At 39.4% G+C, this 19970-nt stretch overlaps 1 protein-coding gene across 1 annotated transcript in view; it reads right to left on the bottom strand.

Annotated features, from left to right (window-relative positions):
- Nucleotides 1-16987, bottom strand: part of SYNJ2BP (synaptojanin 2 binding protein) — a 46164-nt gene extending 29177 nt beyond the window's left edge. The window contains exon 1 of the mRNA XM_023182857.2: nucleotides 16793-16987. Coding sequence (XP_023038625.1) covers nucleotides 16793-16856 — 64 coding nt within the window. The 5' untranslated portion in view covers nucleotides 16857-16987. The remainder of the gene's footprint in view (nucleotides 1-16792) is intronic.
- Nucleotides 16988-19970: the final 2983 nt, after the last annotated feature.

Raw genomic sequence — 19970 nt, 5'->3', positions numbered from 1 at the left:
TAGGGTCATTTCATTCAAAAACACAAATGACTAAGAAATTTGGTCACCTCTGTGGATTACAATAACCCAACACAATCACCCTAATTATGATGGACAGCATATACTCAGACATTTGGATTTTTGAAGTCCCATACAATTTTGGAATATACACCAATATTATTCACCAAAATATAACCTGAAGAAGACTAAACCCTATCTATATCTTGACAATCCCTTTACAAATTTTTGTTAAACAGTAGAACAGTGCCTTAAGAAACCCTTGTGGTTTTATTCCAAAGTTCACCTTATAAAAAAACCAAACAATACCCTTTTGAATTTAGTCACTATTCCCACACAGAATTTTGTTTTTAAGATTAACCTTTACAAACCTTCCACAACTTGTTTAAACCTTCAGCTTTATCTCACCTAATTTAAAACAATCATTTAACCCTCTAGCCAAAAATTTATATTCCCATGCCTTCTTATACTCTTACTAAAGACACATTTTACATTTTTCACACGCCTTGCATGTAAATCTATTTTCAGTAGTCTCGATTACATGTTATAATGATAACTGTTAGCAATTCTTAATTTTGATATGTTCTCCAGCCTTACCAAACTGTAAAGTAGGCAAGTTGAAGAATTTTCAAAAGCCAAAGAAGCAGTTTATGGCTTTTGAAAAGTTCGTCAATTATGAAAAATTAAGCTTCAAAATTCGAGTGCTCTTTTTAGAAACACCAGCATGATTTAATATAACACTTATGGGAGATCCTCTTGTAAATATCTAGGAAAGTGGACCCACCTAACTTGGGATGGTCATAAGCAGCAACAGCCAAAACAGGGATCCTCTGAAATGTATAAAATAATTTATTTGCAAACACAAGGTGGGGGGGCGGGGGGAAGCTGGTTTTAGAACCATACAAACTGAATGAGAGACCTATCTTATAATTGTCTTGGTTAAAATCTGATAATAAGAATTTGAAAAGATTATTTTTTAGAGTTCTCTGATCAGAAGTTAGCTTACTTAGGGCTGGGCATGATGACTCACAACTGTAATCCTAGCACTTTGGGAGGCCAAGGAGAGAGGATCACTTCAGGCCAGGAGTTTGAGACCAGCCTAGGCAATGTAGTGAGACCCTGTCTCTTTAACATTTTTTTTTAATAAAAGAAAAAAAGCTTAATTAAAAGTAATATTTAGGCTATCTTTTGTGGGGGGGAAAGGACTTTCTGCTTTTTTCCTCTCTTGGATCCTGGTTCTTGGCGGGTTTTTTTGTTTTTGTTTTCAGTCAATTCAGACCCCTTTTCAAATATGTTTGATCCCTTGAGTCCTCTGTTTGTTTCCAATCTTGCTGGCATAATTTTTCCTGAGAAAAGTATAAAACTTCACTGGCCTTTTACAAAATTTAAAATCTCCAGGCTCTTGCTCTGTTACCCAGGCTGGAGTACAGTGGCACAGCTCACTACAGCCTAAATCCCTCAAGCTCAAGTGATTCTCCCACCTCAGCCTCCCAAATAGCTGGGACTACAGGAGCACACAACCACACCCAGCTAATGTTTTTCTTTTCTTTTTTTATGTAGAGACAGGGTCTTGCTATTTTGCCCATGCTGGTCTCAAACTCCTGGCTCAAGTGATCCTCCCACCTCTGCCTCCCAGTTAGGCTTACAGGCATGAGCCACTGTTTCTAGCTAAACTTGTTCTACTTCTTTCTACTCTGCTCTTCCTTCCTTTTGCTATTTTGATAACACAGGAAGAAATCTAAAGGAGACTTCTAATGACTGAGACCCCTTAAGGAACATAGAACATAGAAAAAACACACCATTTACTCCCTTTTTGGTGTATTCTGTCTTCTTGTGGAGTCTGAAAAGTCATGGACAGGTTCCTCTCATATCTAAAACTCTGCTCTCTTCCATACTGCATTACTTGATCTTGTTGGCTTTTGATAGTACCAGAGATTACTTTGTACTGTGAGAGAGACCTTTGTGTATGTTATGGCTGGTAAGTCACTGACAAGAGCTACAATATGGAGGTGACCAACAGCAGTTGTTTATGGTGAATGGTTATTACTACAGGCAGCTACTCATTTTATTTTTTTTTAAACATTTAGGTAAGAAAGGTGTGGCTTAGTCACTTAGAGAAATGTCTTTGTAGTGAGGTGCACTGTGGAGGTTTGTGCAGCCTGGTATCATGGCATTTTGCTCTTTGTGGAGACCCAAGATTCACTGTAAAAGTGGTTTTCTTGATTTGTAAAGATCCAGATGCACTGCCTTGCAAATGTGCCTGGTTTTTAGACACTTAATATCAGACCCTGAGGCAGTCCTCACTGAGACAACAGGTGGTGCACCTGTAGTCCCAGGTAGGCTGAGGTGGGAGAATCACTTGGGTCCAGGAGCTCAAAACTAGCCTGGGTAACATAATGAGAGCCTGCCTTTAAAAAAAAAAAAAAAAAGGAAGAAGAAGAAGAAACAAACAAAGAAATTTTTAAAATGTATATATATTAGGCCCTGGAAACTGAAAATACTTTCCTGGTCCCATTCATGAAAAGGCTCCACTTTGAAGTCAGTAATCTAATCAAGAAACGAACTAAGTATCTAACAAGATTAGTCTCCAAAATACAACTTTCTGGCACTCAGCTGGCTACTTTGAAACTCTACGTAAAATAAATGTACTTCTGTAAAGGAAATCTCCATTTGTAAGGGCATCCCCCTATACCCAAGCAGCTAGAAATTTTTACAATGGGAAAGACACTGGCTTAAAGTTTACATAACAAACCTTACCTATGTTTAAAGATACTTTTCCTGGCAATCTTATCTTGATTGATTCTTTTTGTTTCAGCAAATAATGGTATATAGACATAAGTTCTGTGCCTCTGGGGGTATAAATTTTCATCTAAGAGTAATGTTTGCAATTTAGGGTTACCTAGCTAAACAACTGTTTAGGGCAATGAAATAAGTAATCAAGGAAGTGGTAGCCTAAACAGGGAGAGATTATTTGCAAACTAGCAAACGAAGAATCTTAGAATGCTATAAGATCTGCTTCTGTCTCTGTGTCTGTATGTCTCTATGTTTATGCATCATGTGTACGTGATATTTCACCACCAAAATACATGAAAACATTCTAATGAATTTGTCAGAGGCATTTAAACCAGAGCAACTCCATCTTGAATAGGGGGTAGGTAAAATAAGGCTAAGACCTGCTGGGCTGCATTCCCAGTAAGTTAAGGGATTCTTAGTCACGGCATGGAAAAGAAGGTTGGCACGAGATACAGGTCATAAAAACCTTGCTGATAAAACAGGTTGCTGTAAAGAAGCCGGCCAAAACCCACCAAAACCAAGATGGTGATGAGAGTGACCTCTGGTGGTCCTCACTGCTACACTCCCTCCAGCGCCAAGACAGTTGACAAATGCCATGGCAATGTCAGGAAATTACCCTATATGGTCTAAAAAGGGTAGGCATAAATAATCCACCCCTTGTTTGGCACATAATCAAGAAATAGCCATAAAAATGGGCAACCAGCAGCCCTCGGGGCTGCTCTGCCTATGGATTAGCCATTCTTTTATTTGTTTACTTTCTTAATAAACTTGCTTTCACTTTATGGACTCACCTCAAATTCTTTCTTGTGTGAGATCTAAGAACCCTCTCTTCGGATCTGGATCAGGACCCCTTTCCAGTAACAAAATGGTTTTAAAAGTAATCTCTTATATCAAGTATTTTATCAGAAATACAGAAAGTAACTCAAATGCCTTTTAGTTCACATTACTAAAGTAAGACTACTTGGGGAGGGGGGAGGGGGGAGGGATTGCATTGGGGAGTTATACCTGATATAAATGATGAATTGATGGGTGCTGACGAGTTGATGGGTGCAGCACACCAACATGGCACATGTATACATATGTAACCTGCACGTTATGCACATGTACCCTAGAACTTAAAGTATAATAAAAAAAATAAATAAATAAATAAATAAAGACAAAAAAAAAAAAAGTAAGACTACTTTGTTGGTTTAATGAAAATAGCTGTGGCTTCTGATCAGCAAAATATGCATGTATGTAATGTCAGGGTTTCACAAGCTGTGGAAACTATTAACAAAGAAATAACTTGAGGCCAGGCATGGTAGCTAACATCCATAAGGCCAGGAGCTCAAGACCAGCCTGAGCAACATGGCAAGATCCTGTCTCTACAAAAATAAAAAATAAAAAATAAATTAGCAGGGCATGGTGGTGGCCTGCAGTGAGTCATAACAGCACCACTCTACTCCAGCCTAGGTGACAGGGCAAGACCCTGTCTTAAAGACAAACACACAAAAATAAATAACTTGGGATGATGGCCAGCTTTGTTTAATGACCTTTTCAAGTCTAACTGTTGAGAATGAATAAATTAAATGAATGTAAATGGTATAAAAGTGTATAAGCAAGTTTTTCATAATTTTAAGACTCTTTTTCAGAAACTTAAAATCATGTTATGCTAAATTAAATAACAGATAATTATAAAATGTCTGAGTCATTTATATGGTACAGAAAAGCTAAATATATTTAGATCTGTTAATACACAGATTGAGAAGGTTATCTTTCTAGAAATTATGAAATGGTTCTATCTACAAATACTGGTATAAAACCGCTGAAAATTACCTTACTTCCCAGGTTCTTCACTGGAAATTAGGGTTACTAAGAGTTAAAGTTATAGTTAATATATACAATTAAAATTACTGAATACAAGAGAAACAATTCTAAATACAGTACATATGAAGAAAGTAAGATGTGAAGAAAGTTGACAATAGAGATAACTTTTCTTTACATGGTAACTTTGTGTGGACAACAGGAGGAGGAAAGAAATGTAAATTAAATGATAAGGAGGGCCAGGTAGAGTGGTTCACGCCTGTAATTCCAGCACTTTGGGAGGCTGAGGTGGGTGAACTGCTTGAGTACAAAGTTCAAGATCAACCTGGGCAACATGGCAAAACCCCATCTCTACAAAAAATACAAAAAATTATCTGGGTTTGGTGGTGTGTGCCTGTAGTCCCAGCTATTCAGGAGGCTAAAGTGAGAGGACCATCAAAGCCCGGGAGAATGAGGCTGCAGCAGGCTGTGATCACGCCACTGCACATCAAGTTGTGTGACAGGGTGAGACCCTGTCAGTCAATCAATCAATCAAATCAATCAATAAGAAAGAAGGAAATGTACATTTCTGTCTTAAGGAAGAATGCCAATATCAAAAAGTCAGTATAGGACAAAACTAAAGGTTTAAACAGGTTGTAGGTTTACGGAAAAGAAAAAAATGAATGAATGAATGATAATGGGGAAATAAATGTATAATAAATTTCCATCCTAAGGTAGAATGCCAATATCAAAGAGGAAGTATAGGACAAAACTGAAGGTTTGAACAGGTTGTATTAGGTTGGTGCAAAAGTAATGGCAAAAACCACAATTACTTTTGTGCCAACCTAATAGAAGTTTTGTAGAACATGAATCGTATGAATTTTGTGAGTGATCAAGTTGGCTAAAATTAGAAGGGGATTATTTCACTTTTTAAAAAATTGAGCATCAAAATAAAAATTGAGCATTAATATTAAAAGCATACTGATGCAAGGCCAGAGTCAAAATAATGGGTTTTGGGGGCCACTGATCTGCTCTTTAATAGATTATAAAAGAGTTATGGGAATGTTGTGTGTTCACAGCTGATTGAGATTAGATGGATTTGTTTATTAAAGTTAGCTTTAGCATTAACAATATACTGATGCAAAGGTAGAATTTGGTTTTCTCTTTTAAACAATATTTTCATATACTAAGAGGTAATAAAAGACTTGTTCACCTTTTGAGTAATCTACAAAAATAGAAAGACAGAAAGCTGTGTTGGTCTTGTGCTGTCTTTATTAGGTCTTTTGATTGTTTAGGAACCCCCTTCCATTAAAGAGTAAAGGTCTTTGCTTTCAATTATCACCTTGACTTAATTAATGACTATTATTTTATTATGTCTTGTGATCCTGTTTTGATTGTTTTCAACCTGCATTATTTGACATGCTTTCCAAAACCAAATTTCAAATTCTAACATTAAGTCTTTTCCAAAAGGAACCCCTGGAAGGCCAACAGATAAGTATTAGGCTTATATGTTAAAATCATATTGTTATAGTAGGTAGCCAGTCAGGCATAAGCAGGGCAGGAGGGGGCCTACCACCACACACAGACACCAGGAACATCAGGTTACCTTTGCAGAATAATACACTCAACAACTACAAAATAAACTTTATATTTAAAATGCTAATGAAACTGCCTTTCAAAAAATTGTAACTGAGAAAATTATGATGGTGAAAGAGATCTGACCTAACTGACTCCATCTTGCTTCTAATCTCCAAATTGTCCTTGTTCATTCCTGGGAGTAGGCCAAACTAACTTTGGGAGGAACTTAGCTTACAGTTTAACTTTGAAACAAAGATAACAGTCCTTCGCTGAAATAAACCCCCTTCTTGCTTGGGGTCTATACTGCCGTTGCAGGACTTACAAATTAGCCACAAGATTAAAAATTATGATTTAGGAGTCATGCAGCTGGAGGCTGCAAGATTCTGAACTTCCCCAAATTGCTCCAGGGAATAACATCATGATTGTGAAACCTAAGATCAGTGCTTGTGATATTTTACAGACCCTGCACTCAATGGATCAGGCAGCACCACTTAGATCTATAAACTAGCTCATCTAGTCTTTGTAGTCCCCACCCAGGAAATGACACAGCACAAGAGGACAGCTTCAACTCCCTGTGATTTCATCTCTGACCTGACCAATCAGTACTCCCCACTTTCCGACCCTCCACCTGCCAAATTATCCTTTAAAACCCTGATCCCTGAGTTTTCAGGGAGACTGATAATAAAATTCCAGCCCTGTACAGCTAGCTCTGTGTGAATGAAACTCTTTCTCTATTGCAATTCCCCTGTCTTGATAAATTGGCTCCTCTAGGCAGCAAGCAAGAAGAACCCGTTGGGTGATTACACCTGCACTTCATTGAATCTGAATCATGCCTCAAAAAAGTTGAGATGAACCTGGTGATTATGTACAAAAATGCAAGCATTTTCAACATTTATTAATGACGCCTACTTATTAGGTTGGTGCAAAAGTAATTGCGGTTTCTGCTATTAAAAAATGGGAAAAACTGCAATTACTTCTGCACTAACTTAATATTAGTCAATAATAAAAGGCTAAAGTTTCTCAAAGCATCGATTTTGTGTTAATTAAGCAAAAAAAATTTGTTATAGTCTCCTCCTTAGACTTTTTCTACTATTTCCTAGGCAAATATGATAAAATGATTTTTAAAGAAATTCTAAGTATATCCCTAAGATAAAAATCAAAGTAAAAAAAAAAATGTAGAAGATGAAGTTTAAACTCAAAATCCCCATAATCTACTTTTCTAGCCATCTTTGGACATTCTCTTCTTTGCATTATACAGTAAACAAAATTTAACATTTGCTATCACTTTTCACCGTATCATCCCCACTCATCCCCACCCACAGCTACTGCTTATCTCCATGACTTTGGATGTCTTCTTTCCTTTGCCTGAGAACATGAAATTACTTGTTTAATTGTCTCATTACCTTATTGCAATATTCATTCCCAAAAGACAAAGTATTAGTTTGTATTCATTTTTGTACTTCCTGTGCCAATATAGTACCTAGTACATATACAAAGCCCAACTGGAGTCAATTGACTGTTATTGGAATTGAAAATCACACCTAGGTCAGGAATTTCTAACATTTCCAGTTATAGGAAAATCTCGCAAGGGTAAAAATGTTTCTGGGAGCTTCTAACAGGTTTGGTTTTTTTTGTTGTTGTTGTTTGTTTGTTTTGGAAAGGACTATTGCAGTAATAGGGTTTTTTAATAAACTAAGGCATAAAAGGAGGGAAAAATAGAAATAGAAGCCCCATATCCCTGAAATTACTGACACAGCTTACCCTACCCTTCGTAGATGACTCAACTGTTGCCCCACAAAGTCTAATCCCCACATAGTAGTACTTAAAGCACTTCAATGAATTAAATGAGTTGTCTTGTGGTAAAGTGCTTAAGACAGTCACTACAAATGTATTTATAAAACAAAAATCGGCTGGGCGCAGTGGCTCACACCCATAATCCCAACACTTTGGGAGGCCAAGATGGGTGGATCACCTGAGATCAGGAGTTAGAGATCAGCCTGGCCAACATGATGAAACCCCATCTCTACTAAAAATACAGAAAAATTAGCCAGGCGTGGTGGCGGGCACCTGTAATCCCAGCTACTTGGGAGGCTGAGGCAGAATTGCTTGAACCTGGGAGGCAGAGGTTGCAGTGAGCCGAGACCATGCCACTGCACTCCAGCCTGGGCAACAAGAACAAAACTCCATCTCAAAAGAAAAAAATAATAATTTAATCCTCACAACTCTAACAGTAGATTCTAATAATACTCTCATGTTATAGTTGAGGAAACTGGGGCAGATAGAAGTGAGGTGATTTGCACAAGGTCACACAGTTAGTGAGTGATAGAGTAAGGATCTAAACTCAAGCATTCTGGCATTTTTTCTTTTCCGAGAGCGAGTCTTGCTGTGTCGCCCAGGCTGGAATGCAGTGGCACGATCTCAGCTCACTGCAACCTTCACCTCCTAGGTTCAAGCAATTCTCCTGCCTCAGCCTCCCAAGTAGCTAGGACTACAACAACCTCGAACTCCTGGGCTCAAGCAATTCTCCCACTTCAGCTTCCCAAGTAGTTAGGACTACAAGCATGCACCACCAAACACAGCTAATATTTTGTTTTGTTTTGTTTTGTTTTTTTGGCAGAGGTGGGAGTCTCGCTATGTTGCCCAGGCTGGTCTTGAAATTCTGGCCTCAAGCAGTCATCCTCCTCGATCTCCCAAAGTGCTTGGATTACAGGCAAGAGCCACAGTACCTGGCTTGAACTGCAAAATTCTTAAAAACAGGGATCATTTCTTATTCTTTATTCTAGTGTCCATGATTCCTAATCATAGTGTAGGCACATAATAAATGCTAAATACATTTTTAAAAATAGTTTTACTTTACTTTTCAGTCTTCTGAAACCAGCAGTTCTGACCCTATCATCTAAGTACGTTTGGCTATTTTTCCCTCAATAAATGTGTACTTATCACATGTAATCATTGACCACTTTTCTGCCTAGTCACATGGCTTCACAAAATGTTTCTGCAGCTGAACATCTAACAGCTTGCCTTTCTATTTTCCCAACGTAATTCCTAGATATTTTACTGTAGTTTTTCTTATGTATTGTTTTGAAAAGATCTTAACAGGATCTGAAAAGATCTTAATAAAGATCCTTGAAGCAATCTTTAGAGAATTATTCCACTTATCTGACTCTCTCCAAGAGGTGTTCCATCTACTCCTTCTCCTTGTTTCTGGCATCTTAGCCAGTTTCCTATCCCTCATAATACAATGTGCCCATCCTCATTCTCTCTCGAATTGTATTTAGTGAAGAACCATGTTTACCAGTTTTTGAAAGCTGAAACAGATCGTGTTACTGCTTCTCTTTATTTAAAACATCCCATTATGGCAGGCACAGCGGCTCATGCCTGGAATCCCAGCACTGTGGGAGGCTGAAGCGGAGGATCACTTGAGCCCAGAAGTCCAAGGCATGACTAGGCAACATAGTGAGATCTCGTCTCTACGAATAATTTTTAAAAAAAAGTAATCAAGTGTGGTGGCGCATGTCTGTAGTCTCACCTACTCAGGAAGCTGAGGCAGGAGGATCACCTGACCCCAACAGGTCGAGGCTGCAGTGAACTGTCATAGTGCTACTGCACTCCAGCCTGGGTGACAGAGTGAGACCCTCTCTCAAAAATAAATAAGTACGTCGGGTGTGGTGGCTCACGCCTGTAATTCCAGCACTTTAGGAGGTCCAGGCGGGTGAATAACTTGAGCTCAGGAGTTTGAGACCAACCTGGGCAACATCATGAAACCCTGTCTCTATGAAAAATACGGCTAATAAAAACATTAGGTGTTGTGACGCACGCCTGTACTCCCAGCTACTTGAGGGGCTGAGACAGGAGGATCACTTGTACCCAAGAGGTCAAGGCTGCAGTGAGCCAAGATCGTGCCACTGCACTCCAGTCTGGGTGACAAAGTGAGACCCTGTGTCACAAATAAATAAATATAAAAACATTCCATTATATTATTCTGACATCTATCGGTTTGCTCAGTCATTTCATGAACATTTACTGACCACCGTGTGTCATGCACTAGACAAAGCATTAAAAAAACATTAAAGACACAAGCATGTATGTGTTCACTACAGCACTATCCACAATAGCAAAGACATGCAATCAACCTAAATGCCCATCAATGGTAGACTGCACAAAGAAAATGTGGTACTATACAACACGGAATACTTTGCAGCCATGAAAAAGAACAAGATTATGTCCTTCGCAGGAACATGGATGCAGCTGGAGGCCGTTATCCTTAGCAAACTAACAAAGGAAGAGAAAACCAAATACCACACATTCTCACGTATAAGTGGGAGCGAAATAATAAGAACACATAGACACATAGAGGGGAACAACAAACACTGCGGCCTACTTAGGGTGGAGATTGGGAGGAAAGAGACAATCAGGAAAAATAACTAATGGGTACCAGCTTAATACCTGGTACAAACTTGTAGAACAAACCCACATGACACTGTTTACCTACATAACAAACCTATACATGTACCCCTGAACCTAAAATAGAAGTCAAATGAAAGAAAATAAAATATATGTTGTTTGAATCAGAAGAGCTCAAAGTGAAGTATAAGAAGATATAAGTGAGAAAGCAAACAAACAAACAAAAAAGTTATTTATAGTGATTCAGAGCTTGGAATTTTAAGTCACACAGACCTGGATCCAAATCTGCACTTAAAGAGTTGTATAATGCAGAAGTCAAGGTTTCCTCATTTCTGAAATGGGGATAATAACCATTTCATCTCTTCCTTTTTAGGAGGGAACAAGATAACGTGCTTAGCTTGGCAATACATGGGAATACGTTACAGGCAATCTATAAATGATGTATAATATAGACAATAAGAGAACATCTATCCCAGGTAAAGACTGCTTCCTGGAGGAGGTAACTCTTGAACTGAGTCCTAATCAATGACTAGGAAGTAGAAAGAATCCAGATAGAACCTCAGAGAAAGGTTAAGTTTCCATACTAACACTAAAGACTCTCCATAATCTGATCTCCACCCACTCAGGTTACTACTTAGCTACCTCTTCTCTCTTGAATCTCCTAAAGGCAACTTCCCTTTTGTCCAGGCCGGTTTGCTCACTAACCTCAGAATATGCTCTGCTTATTTTCTTCTCTCTATTGTTGTTTATGCCATACTCATCCCTGACTCTGGCCCTAGCCTAAAGCCTATCCATTCCAGAAGACCCACAAGTTCCACCTTTTAATTGACCATTTTAATGGTTCTCAGCAGTGGCTGCATTCTTGAACTTTCCCAACACAGGGTCAGATTACCATGCTCCTTTCCACACTTCCTTTGCCCTCCCACTAACTACCTGCTCATCATTTTCCTTAACTATCTGCACCTTTGCAGTGAGATTTAATTTTTCATATGTGAACATCATATCTCTATTGAATTGTAAACTCCATGAAGGTGAGACTTTTTGTAAGCAAGAGAAAATAGAGCAAGGATATAGCATTTAGTCTCACATCTATTTGATATGTGAAGAAAGGAATAGATCAGAAAACTACTAGCAACAGTTTCAGTTAGCATGAAACCCAAAGCTATGACAGGTCTACAAGGGCTTAAATGATAGAACTTAATGGGGCATCTTGATTTTTGTTACTCACCTTGATATGCCCTCAGCTCTATCAAGAGCAAGCAATAAAAACTTTCCACGGTAGGTTGTGTTAGTCATTTAAGATGCCTCAAATGCTTCTGGGAATAAGGCATGATATAATAAAATAAAGGTCAGGGGAAAGGTTGGCAGTCAACTTCTTAAACATGGCTACTGCCGTGGAAAGTAGTATATGGTATAGCAGAATTAACACACCTGGGTTAAAATCCTTTGAAATTTACTGGCATTAGAAACTGGGCAAGTCCTTAACCTCTCTCAGGCAATTTCCCAATCTAATCATGTGGATTAAATATTTACCACTCAGGGTTGCTGTGAAGATTAAATGAGTATTATGTACGTATAGTATATATGCAGTATATATAATATATGTATATGTAGTAATTAGCACACTACCAGAAAGACAATACCTCCTTTAGCATTCATTATTAAAACACTGCCATCAACCCATCATCTTTTCCAAAGCCTATAAAGAAAGTAAGAAAATAAATATTCTCTTCCCTCTTTAAAGATGGCATATCAGGAGTAACTTGCTGAAACCCATTGAGGACTCGGACCTAAAAACAAGATTCCTAATCATAGCACTCAATGTACAGTAAGGTTGTCTTTATGGACAATCTCTTACCTGTTGCAGTGTAAAAAAACATATTAAGAGTCTTGTCACACTTTTTAGAGTAACTGAGTTTTAAGACTCATTAAGAGACTTTCAATTTGATAAAGAAAAAGTGAGAGCCTTAGACACTATAATCAAGCTGGACTCCTATAGAAAAAAAAAAAAACAGCGTTCCACAAAAGATAAAAGAAAAACTGTTCAACCCTTGAAGACATTTGAGACTGTAGCCACTTCCTTTGAAATTCTTCAGCTCATACTATTAGTCCAAAATGGCAGGAATCAAATAACAAAAACAAAACAAACAAAGCCCCAAATGGTAGGAGTCATAAAATAACATGTGGAATGAGCCGAAGAATTATGAACTCTTGGAAATGGAAGAGACCTCTGAAGTCATCTAGCCCAAGTCCCTCCTCACAGTTGAGAAAGCAGACAACAGGAGAGATTCCATGCTATTAGGCTGGTGCAAAAGTAATTGCGGTTCTGCCATTGAAAGCAGTGGTACTTATGGCTGGGTGAGGGTGGTTCACGCCTGTAATCCCAACACTTTGGGAGGCCAAGGTGGGTGGATCACTTGAGGTCAGGAGTTTAAGACCAGCCTGGTCAACATGGTGAAACCCTCTCTGTACCAAAAATACAAAAATTACCCGGGCGTGGTGGCAAATGCCTGTAATCCCAGCTACATGGGAGGCTGATGCAGGAGAACTGCTTGAATCTGGGAGGCAGAGGTTGCAGTGAGCCAAGATCGTGCCACTGCACTCCACCCTGGTGACAGAGCAAGACTGTGTCTCAAAAAAAAAGAGAACAAAAGAAAGTAATTGTACTTTTGCACCAACCTAATACATGTCAAGCTTCTTTTGCCTCTTCACGACTGTCATAATTTCCCCGAGATTTCATTACTTCCCTTGCAGTAAGCAGATCAGTCAGGAACAGGTTCGACTGCCTTATACTATGGGCCCAAACACCAGAAATATCCACAATTCTTGTCCCTGACAGAACACAAATGGGCAATGGCACACATGTTCTTGGACCTGATTAAACCATCAGGTTCCTGAGTACACAGCTGTACAAAGAGTGGACAATGCTGTCTACAAAAGAAATGCACACTTAGAGGATTTTCATATTTCTTCTATAGAAAGAAAGATCCTTATGGGACTACCAAAATTATGTGGAAGTTTCTAGTGGTGATTAGTTTCTAGTGATATTTTATTTCTAGTGGTGTTTTGAGACAGTCTCCTCCCTATTTATCTTCATGATCATACCATGAAGAAAAGCTGAATTAGACTCTGAGAAGAAGAGTATCACATACTAGGAAACCAGTTCCGACAAGTGATTAACATGAAACATTTCCTTGTTAACTGAACCACCCAAATTTCAAATGACTGTTTTCACCCAAGTTCATTCCTAAACTTGAGGCTTTACTCTCCGAGTAAGTTCACTGACTTACATAATTAATACATGCAAATGCTTATGAAAATTTAGGAAGCCACTGAGTGAATAAATACATTCATTTGTAATAAATACGTGATACAGAAATCAAACCATTTTTGGGTGAAATATACTAGCTAGATATAATTATTCCCTTTAATTAGTCCTTGAAGCTTGTCCTAATGCCAATGTTTTGAGAAAATACTAACACTAGGAAATTTATGACTGCAAATGCCAAAAAAAAATGAAGTGAAATTATATTGAATTTTTAAAAGATTTCATGTTTAGAACAAGAGATAATATCAGGGTTCTGCTCTGCTTTAGACAGGAGATCTGAAAATACTGTGGATGCCCCAGCAAAAAGACTATGTCAAAGTACATTAAATTCTTAAGCAAAAGGCAAGAATCAAATCTCAAGCATCTCGAGAGGTAGTAAAATAACTGAAGATATTTAGGATAAAGAAGAAAGAGGCAAAACAGGAGCAGAACAACTAGAGCCTTTAAATAAATACTTGCACAGCAATCAGAAAAGGAACTAGCATTGTTTTAGTTGGTCCTAAGAGAACAAGTTACCAATGATGAAAAGTACAAAAAAACAGACTTTGGTTTAAAAGTAACTCTCTGTTAGCTCAAAAGTCAATAAATATTAACAGTGTGTGAAGGATAAATTTATATAAAATAGCAAAAAAAATGAATCCAAGAAACTTGGGCATATCAAATGAGCCTTTGACAAAACTTTAGGCGCACGTAATCCATGACACTAATCCATTAAGATTGGTGATAGGCCAGGCATGGTGGCTCATGACTGTAATCCCAGCACTTTGGGAGGCCAAGGCAGGAGGACTGCCTGAGTCCAGGAGTTCAAGACCAGATGATGAGTTTTAAGACTCATTAAGAGACTTTCAATTTGATAAAGAAAAAGTGAGAGCCTTAGACACTATAATCAAGCTGGACTCCTATAGAAAAAAAAAACTGGGCAACAGATCTGGGCAACAAAGCGAGACCTCGTCTCTAAAAAAAAAAATAATAATATTAATAATGATATTAGTGATGAGTTATATTACAATAAGTAAAACCAACTTCCAATTTTTTATAATAGAAAGGAAGGCCAGGCACAGTGGCTCACACGTGTAATCCCAGCACTTTGGGAGGCAGAGGTGGGTGGATCATTTAAACTCTGGAGTTCGAGACCAGCCTGGGCAATGTAGTAAAACATTGTCTCTACCAAAAATACAAAAAAATTAGCCAGGCGTGGCAGTGCACACCCGTGGTACCAGTTACTCAGGAGGTTGAGGTGGGAGGATTGCTTGAGCCTAAGAGGGAGAGGCTGCAGTGGGCTGAGATCATACCACTGCACTCCAGCCTGGGCAACAGAGTGAGACCCTGTCTCAAAAAAGAAAAGAAAAAGAAAGAAAAGAAAAAAAGACACAAAGTATGGATAATTCTGAAAGTTATATTTTATAAAGAATAATCTATCCATGATGATTAAGCTACTGCAGAACTGAAGATGAGAAAAGGTAATGGGCTGTCCTAGGTGGTGGCAAGGGAAAAAGGAGTGAAAGAATTTCAGGAAATGGTGGTGATCTGTATCACCCAGATACTGTAATTCTGTATCACCCAGATACAGAACCCAGATACTGTAATTCCAAAGCTAAAAAAAATCCCCTGCCATCCTAGAAAATCTCCACAAATTTAGAAAAGAAAAAAAAGTTGTATTATTCTGTAAACATTGAACTAGACCGGAATGTCACAGGCAATCCACTAATGAGATTGCAAAGAGAGACAAAAATCTCACCTTTTACGTAGCTAAAGCACACGCACATTCTCACGAGATGGAGCTCATAGTACCTGATGATTTATTAGAGACTCTTGGAATACAGTATTAGTAGGATCTACTGTGTCAGTTTAGCTATTTATCCATTAACAATAACAACAGTAGGAAACACATACTGCTTACCACAGGTCAGGCAATATTGTAAACATTTTACATAGATTAACTCATTTCATTCTCACAACACTATGAAGTATATTTATAACCATCCCCATTTTAGAGATGATAACCTAAGGCTTACATCAGTTAGGTTAGCCAATAAGTATCAAAGAATCAGTAAGAGGTTAGATACAAGATTTGAACCCAGATACTGTAATTCCAAAGCTAAAGCTCTTAATCGATCAACTAAATAGCTGTAAAGTAAAATAAACAAAGTCGAAAGCAGGCAGAATGTAGTATAATGAAGAGCCTCAGTGGGGTAAGAGGATAGCAGTTTGGCTGCTCAAAATCACATGAGGTGTTCATAAAAAAAACTTAAATAAATTAAATTAAATAAATCCGTATTGAATCCAAATCCCTGCAGATGGGAGATAACAATTAACTTTTTTTTCTTTTTTCTTTTCTTTTTTTTTTTTAAAGCCCTGGGAAATTTTGTGGCGGAACCAAGTTTGGGAACCTGTGTAATAAAAGATTTCTAAGGGCTCTTCCTGCTTTAACATTCTAGTTGGCACTGTAAACGAATTTCCCAGAAATCAAAGGAGCGAGGGAGGGATCCTAGCTGCAGGAAAACGGCTATGCATTCAGAGTCCACACCGCTTATGCTCCCATTTTACTAAACGGTCCCTCATAGGGGGAGGGATAGAACAGGTAACGGTAGGAAGGATGTGGTGTCCATAAGCAGGCTAAAAAAGCAGACTTTTAAAAAGGCTTTTCTAGCACGATTTGCAGAAAGAACCCTTTCGTGACTATATATACTTGTGGTCATCCGACTGGATTTTGAGGTGGATTCCTCAGATCCGTATCTGGCTAATGATGGATTTCAATATATTTTCTCTAAGCACCCCAAAGCGTTGCACGAAACCTCTAGGTTGGGGCCTGCCCGCCCCGAGGCCAGGTGAATCCGGCTCAGCAGCAGAGGTGTCTGCAATTACACCCTCTAATTCCCTACTATCAGATATGACCCGTTCCGCACATACCTGAGGGTCCTCTGGTAAGATTGATCTCTTCCTCAGCGACCAAATAAACCACTCTTCCGTTCATGTTTTACAGCTCGTCTGGCTGCCTACTCGGGTCAGCTGGAGCTCTGCACAGAAGGTGAATCAATCTCGGCGCTGCGCCCACAGCACAGCAGTTTCGGTTTCAGCAGCCTCGAGACCCGGAAAAGGAAGCCCGAAGGCCTCGGAGCGCTGGGAATGCTGGGAATCGTGGTTCCTACCGCCAACGGATTGCAGTTTCTCACCGGTTCCCAAGGCCCCGCATGAGGTGAGCAAGGGGCAAGTTATTCTCATTTATTTGCCATTGGAAGGAGGTGGGAAGGGGGTGGCTAGTAAAAGTAAGGGACCTAAATAAATTGATATTGTCGAGAAAAAAATTTTAAAAAAATCCCCTGCCATCCTAGAAAATCTCCACAAATTTAGAAAAGAAAAAAAAGTTGTATTATTCTGTAAACATTGAACTAGACCGGAATGTCACAGGCAATCCACTAATGAGATTGCAAAGAGAGACAAAAATCTCACCTTTTACGTAGCTAAAGCACACGCACATTCTCACGTAAGACGTTTTAACATGGTTTGGTATTCAATTTTTGGTAGTTCACCGTTGGAGTGGCCGTCTGTGTTGGTTAATTGCCTTTATCCAAAGGAAAAATAAAACGTTATCTCTGTGACAAACAGGTACTTACGGCTTGGAGCAAGGCGCTTAGGGTAACTCCCGCGAGCGTGGATCATAGGGGCACTGTCTACCTTGATACTTACATTTCAAGGAGTTGGCTCCTGGGACCTGAAGAAAAAGATTCCTGAGTTTTATCTGACAAGAGGCTTATTTAGCTTTTAAAAAGTTACACACACACACACACACGCACACACGCACACACACACGGATTATAATTACAATTTGCTCAAGAAAATTTTTTAAGAACGGGGTGTGGGGGAATGGCTCATCCTTTTGGCAACTGGGAAAATTCAGTCTTTTTAATGTTTTAACTCTTACAATAAGGTTAACGCATGACTTAGGTATAACTTTAGGCCAGTCTTCCTGACTTTTGGAATGAGACATTCCAAACTGAACCTGAATGAAACTTCAGGGGTCAAAAACACAAAAGCCTAAAGAACCAGGAAGGTGACAACCTTGTGAAGCAACCTGGAGTTAGACCACAGGGATTGGTGGGGATCTTAGAGGAGTAGAAAGTGCAAGGCCAATACAAAGACATTCAAATTTATAGGAAAAAACCAAAGCAGCAGCAACTATGTTTACCAAACAGAAGGAGATAGAGGCAGATTCGGCAGGAAGGCCTCTTATTTGCTCACTCTGAGAGAAGTTAAGATGGAATAGTGGAGGCCAGGCGCAGTGGTTCACGCCTGTAATCCCAGCACTTTGGGAGGCTGAGGCAGGTAGATCACCTGAGGTCAGAAGTTCAAGACCAGCCTGTTCCACATGGTGAAACCCCGTCTCTACTAAATATACAAAAAATTAGCTAGGCGTGGTGGCGGACGCCTATAATCCCAGCTACTTGGGGGGCTGAGGCAGGAGAATCGCTTGAACCTGGGAGGCGGAGGTTGCAGTGAGCCCAGATTGTGCCATTGTGCTCCAGCCTGGGCAACAAGACCAAAACTTCGTCTCCAAAAAAAAAAGATGGGACAGTGGAAATAACACAGATTATGACTTACAACCTGGGCTCAGGTTTCCATTCCATTCCCTTAAACTTGTCTGTCTTTCAGCAAGGAATCCTACATCTCTGAACTCTGTTTCCCCATCTTAAAATGGGATTGATAGTAGCTCTTTATATGTTGGTTGGATGAGTGAATAAAATTATCATTATAAAAGGCAGAGAATGATAAATAAAAAAAGTAAAATATAAATAAATGACATTGGGGGCTGGGTGCCATGACTCACACCTATAATCCCAGCACTTTGGGAGGCCGAGGTGGGAGAATCACTTGAGGCCAGGAGTTCAAGAGCAGCCTGGCCAACATGGTAAAACCCCATCTCTACTAAAAATGCAAAAAAATTAGCCAGGTGTGGTGGTGCGGGCCTGTGGTCCCAGCTTCATGGGAGGCTGAAGCAGGAGAATCGCTTGAACTCAGAAGGCAGAGGTTGCAGTGAGCAGAGATCATGCCACTGCACTCCAGCCTGGGTGTCAGAGCGAGACTCCATCTCAAAAAATAAAGAAAGAAAATAAAATAAATGACATTGGAATGCCAAGAGAGAAAAGATCAAATAGAAATGGGGGAAAATCAAGAAGTCATCAATGAGGAGATTTGTAAGGAAAAAAAACACAAGGTTTCTTTTAGACCACTGTGGGGGTGGGGGTCGGGGAATCACCTCTCAGTACCTGGGAAAATTGTCCTTTTCATCTGGGCACACAGCTTCAAACGAAATACGTAGGGCAGTGAAAGAAAAAAGTATCCTCAACAAGTTGAGGAAATACTGGTAGTAAGTAGAGTGAGAGATGGGGTGTGTAAATTGCCTTTATTCCCTAATAGAAGTATGGGAACAATGGTGTCAGAGGCTTTTGAACTGGAGCAACTCCATCTTGAATAGGAACTGGATAAAATAAGGCTGAGACCTACTGGGCTGCATCCCCAGGAGGTTAGGCATTCTAAGTCACAGGATGAGATAGGTCAGCACAAGGTACAGGTCACAAAGACCTTGCTAATAAAAGAATGTGGTAAAGAAGCCAGCCAAAACCCACCAAAACCAAGATGGCGATTCAAGTGGCCTCTGGTCATCCTCACTGCTCATCATATGCTAATTATAATGCATTAGCATGCTAAAAGACACCCCTACCAGTGCCCTGACAGTTTACAAATGCCATGGCAACATCAGGAAGTTACCCTATATGGTCTGAAAAGGGGAGGAACCCTCAGTTCCAGAAATAGCCCACCCATTTCCCCTAAAACTCATGAATAATCCACCCCTTGTTTAGCGTATAATCAAGAAATAACCATAAAAATAGCAAACCAGCAGCCCTCGGGGCTGCTCTGCCTACGGAGTAGCCATTCTTTATTCCTTTACTTTCTTCTTAAACTTGCTTTCACTTTACTGTATGGACTTGCCCCAAATTCTTTCTTTCACAAGTTTAAAGAACCCTCTGTTGGGGTCTGGATCAGGATCCCTTTCCAGTAACAACAGAAGAACAAGGAAGCTAGCTGGGCA

The sequence above is a fragment of the Piliocolobus tephrosceles genome, chromosome 6 (assembly GCF_002776525.5).
Source record: "Piliocolobus tephrosceles isolate RC106 chromosome 6, ASM277652v3, whole genome shotgun sequence".
NCBI classification, from domain to species: domain Eukaryota; kingdom Metazoa; phylum Chordata; class Mammalia; order Primates; family Cercopithecidae; genus Piliocolobus; species Piliocolobus tephrosceles.
This window is presented reverse-complemented; position numbering and strand designations above follow the sequence as displayed.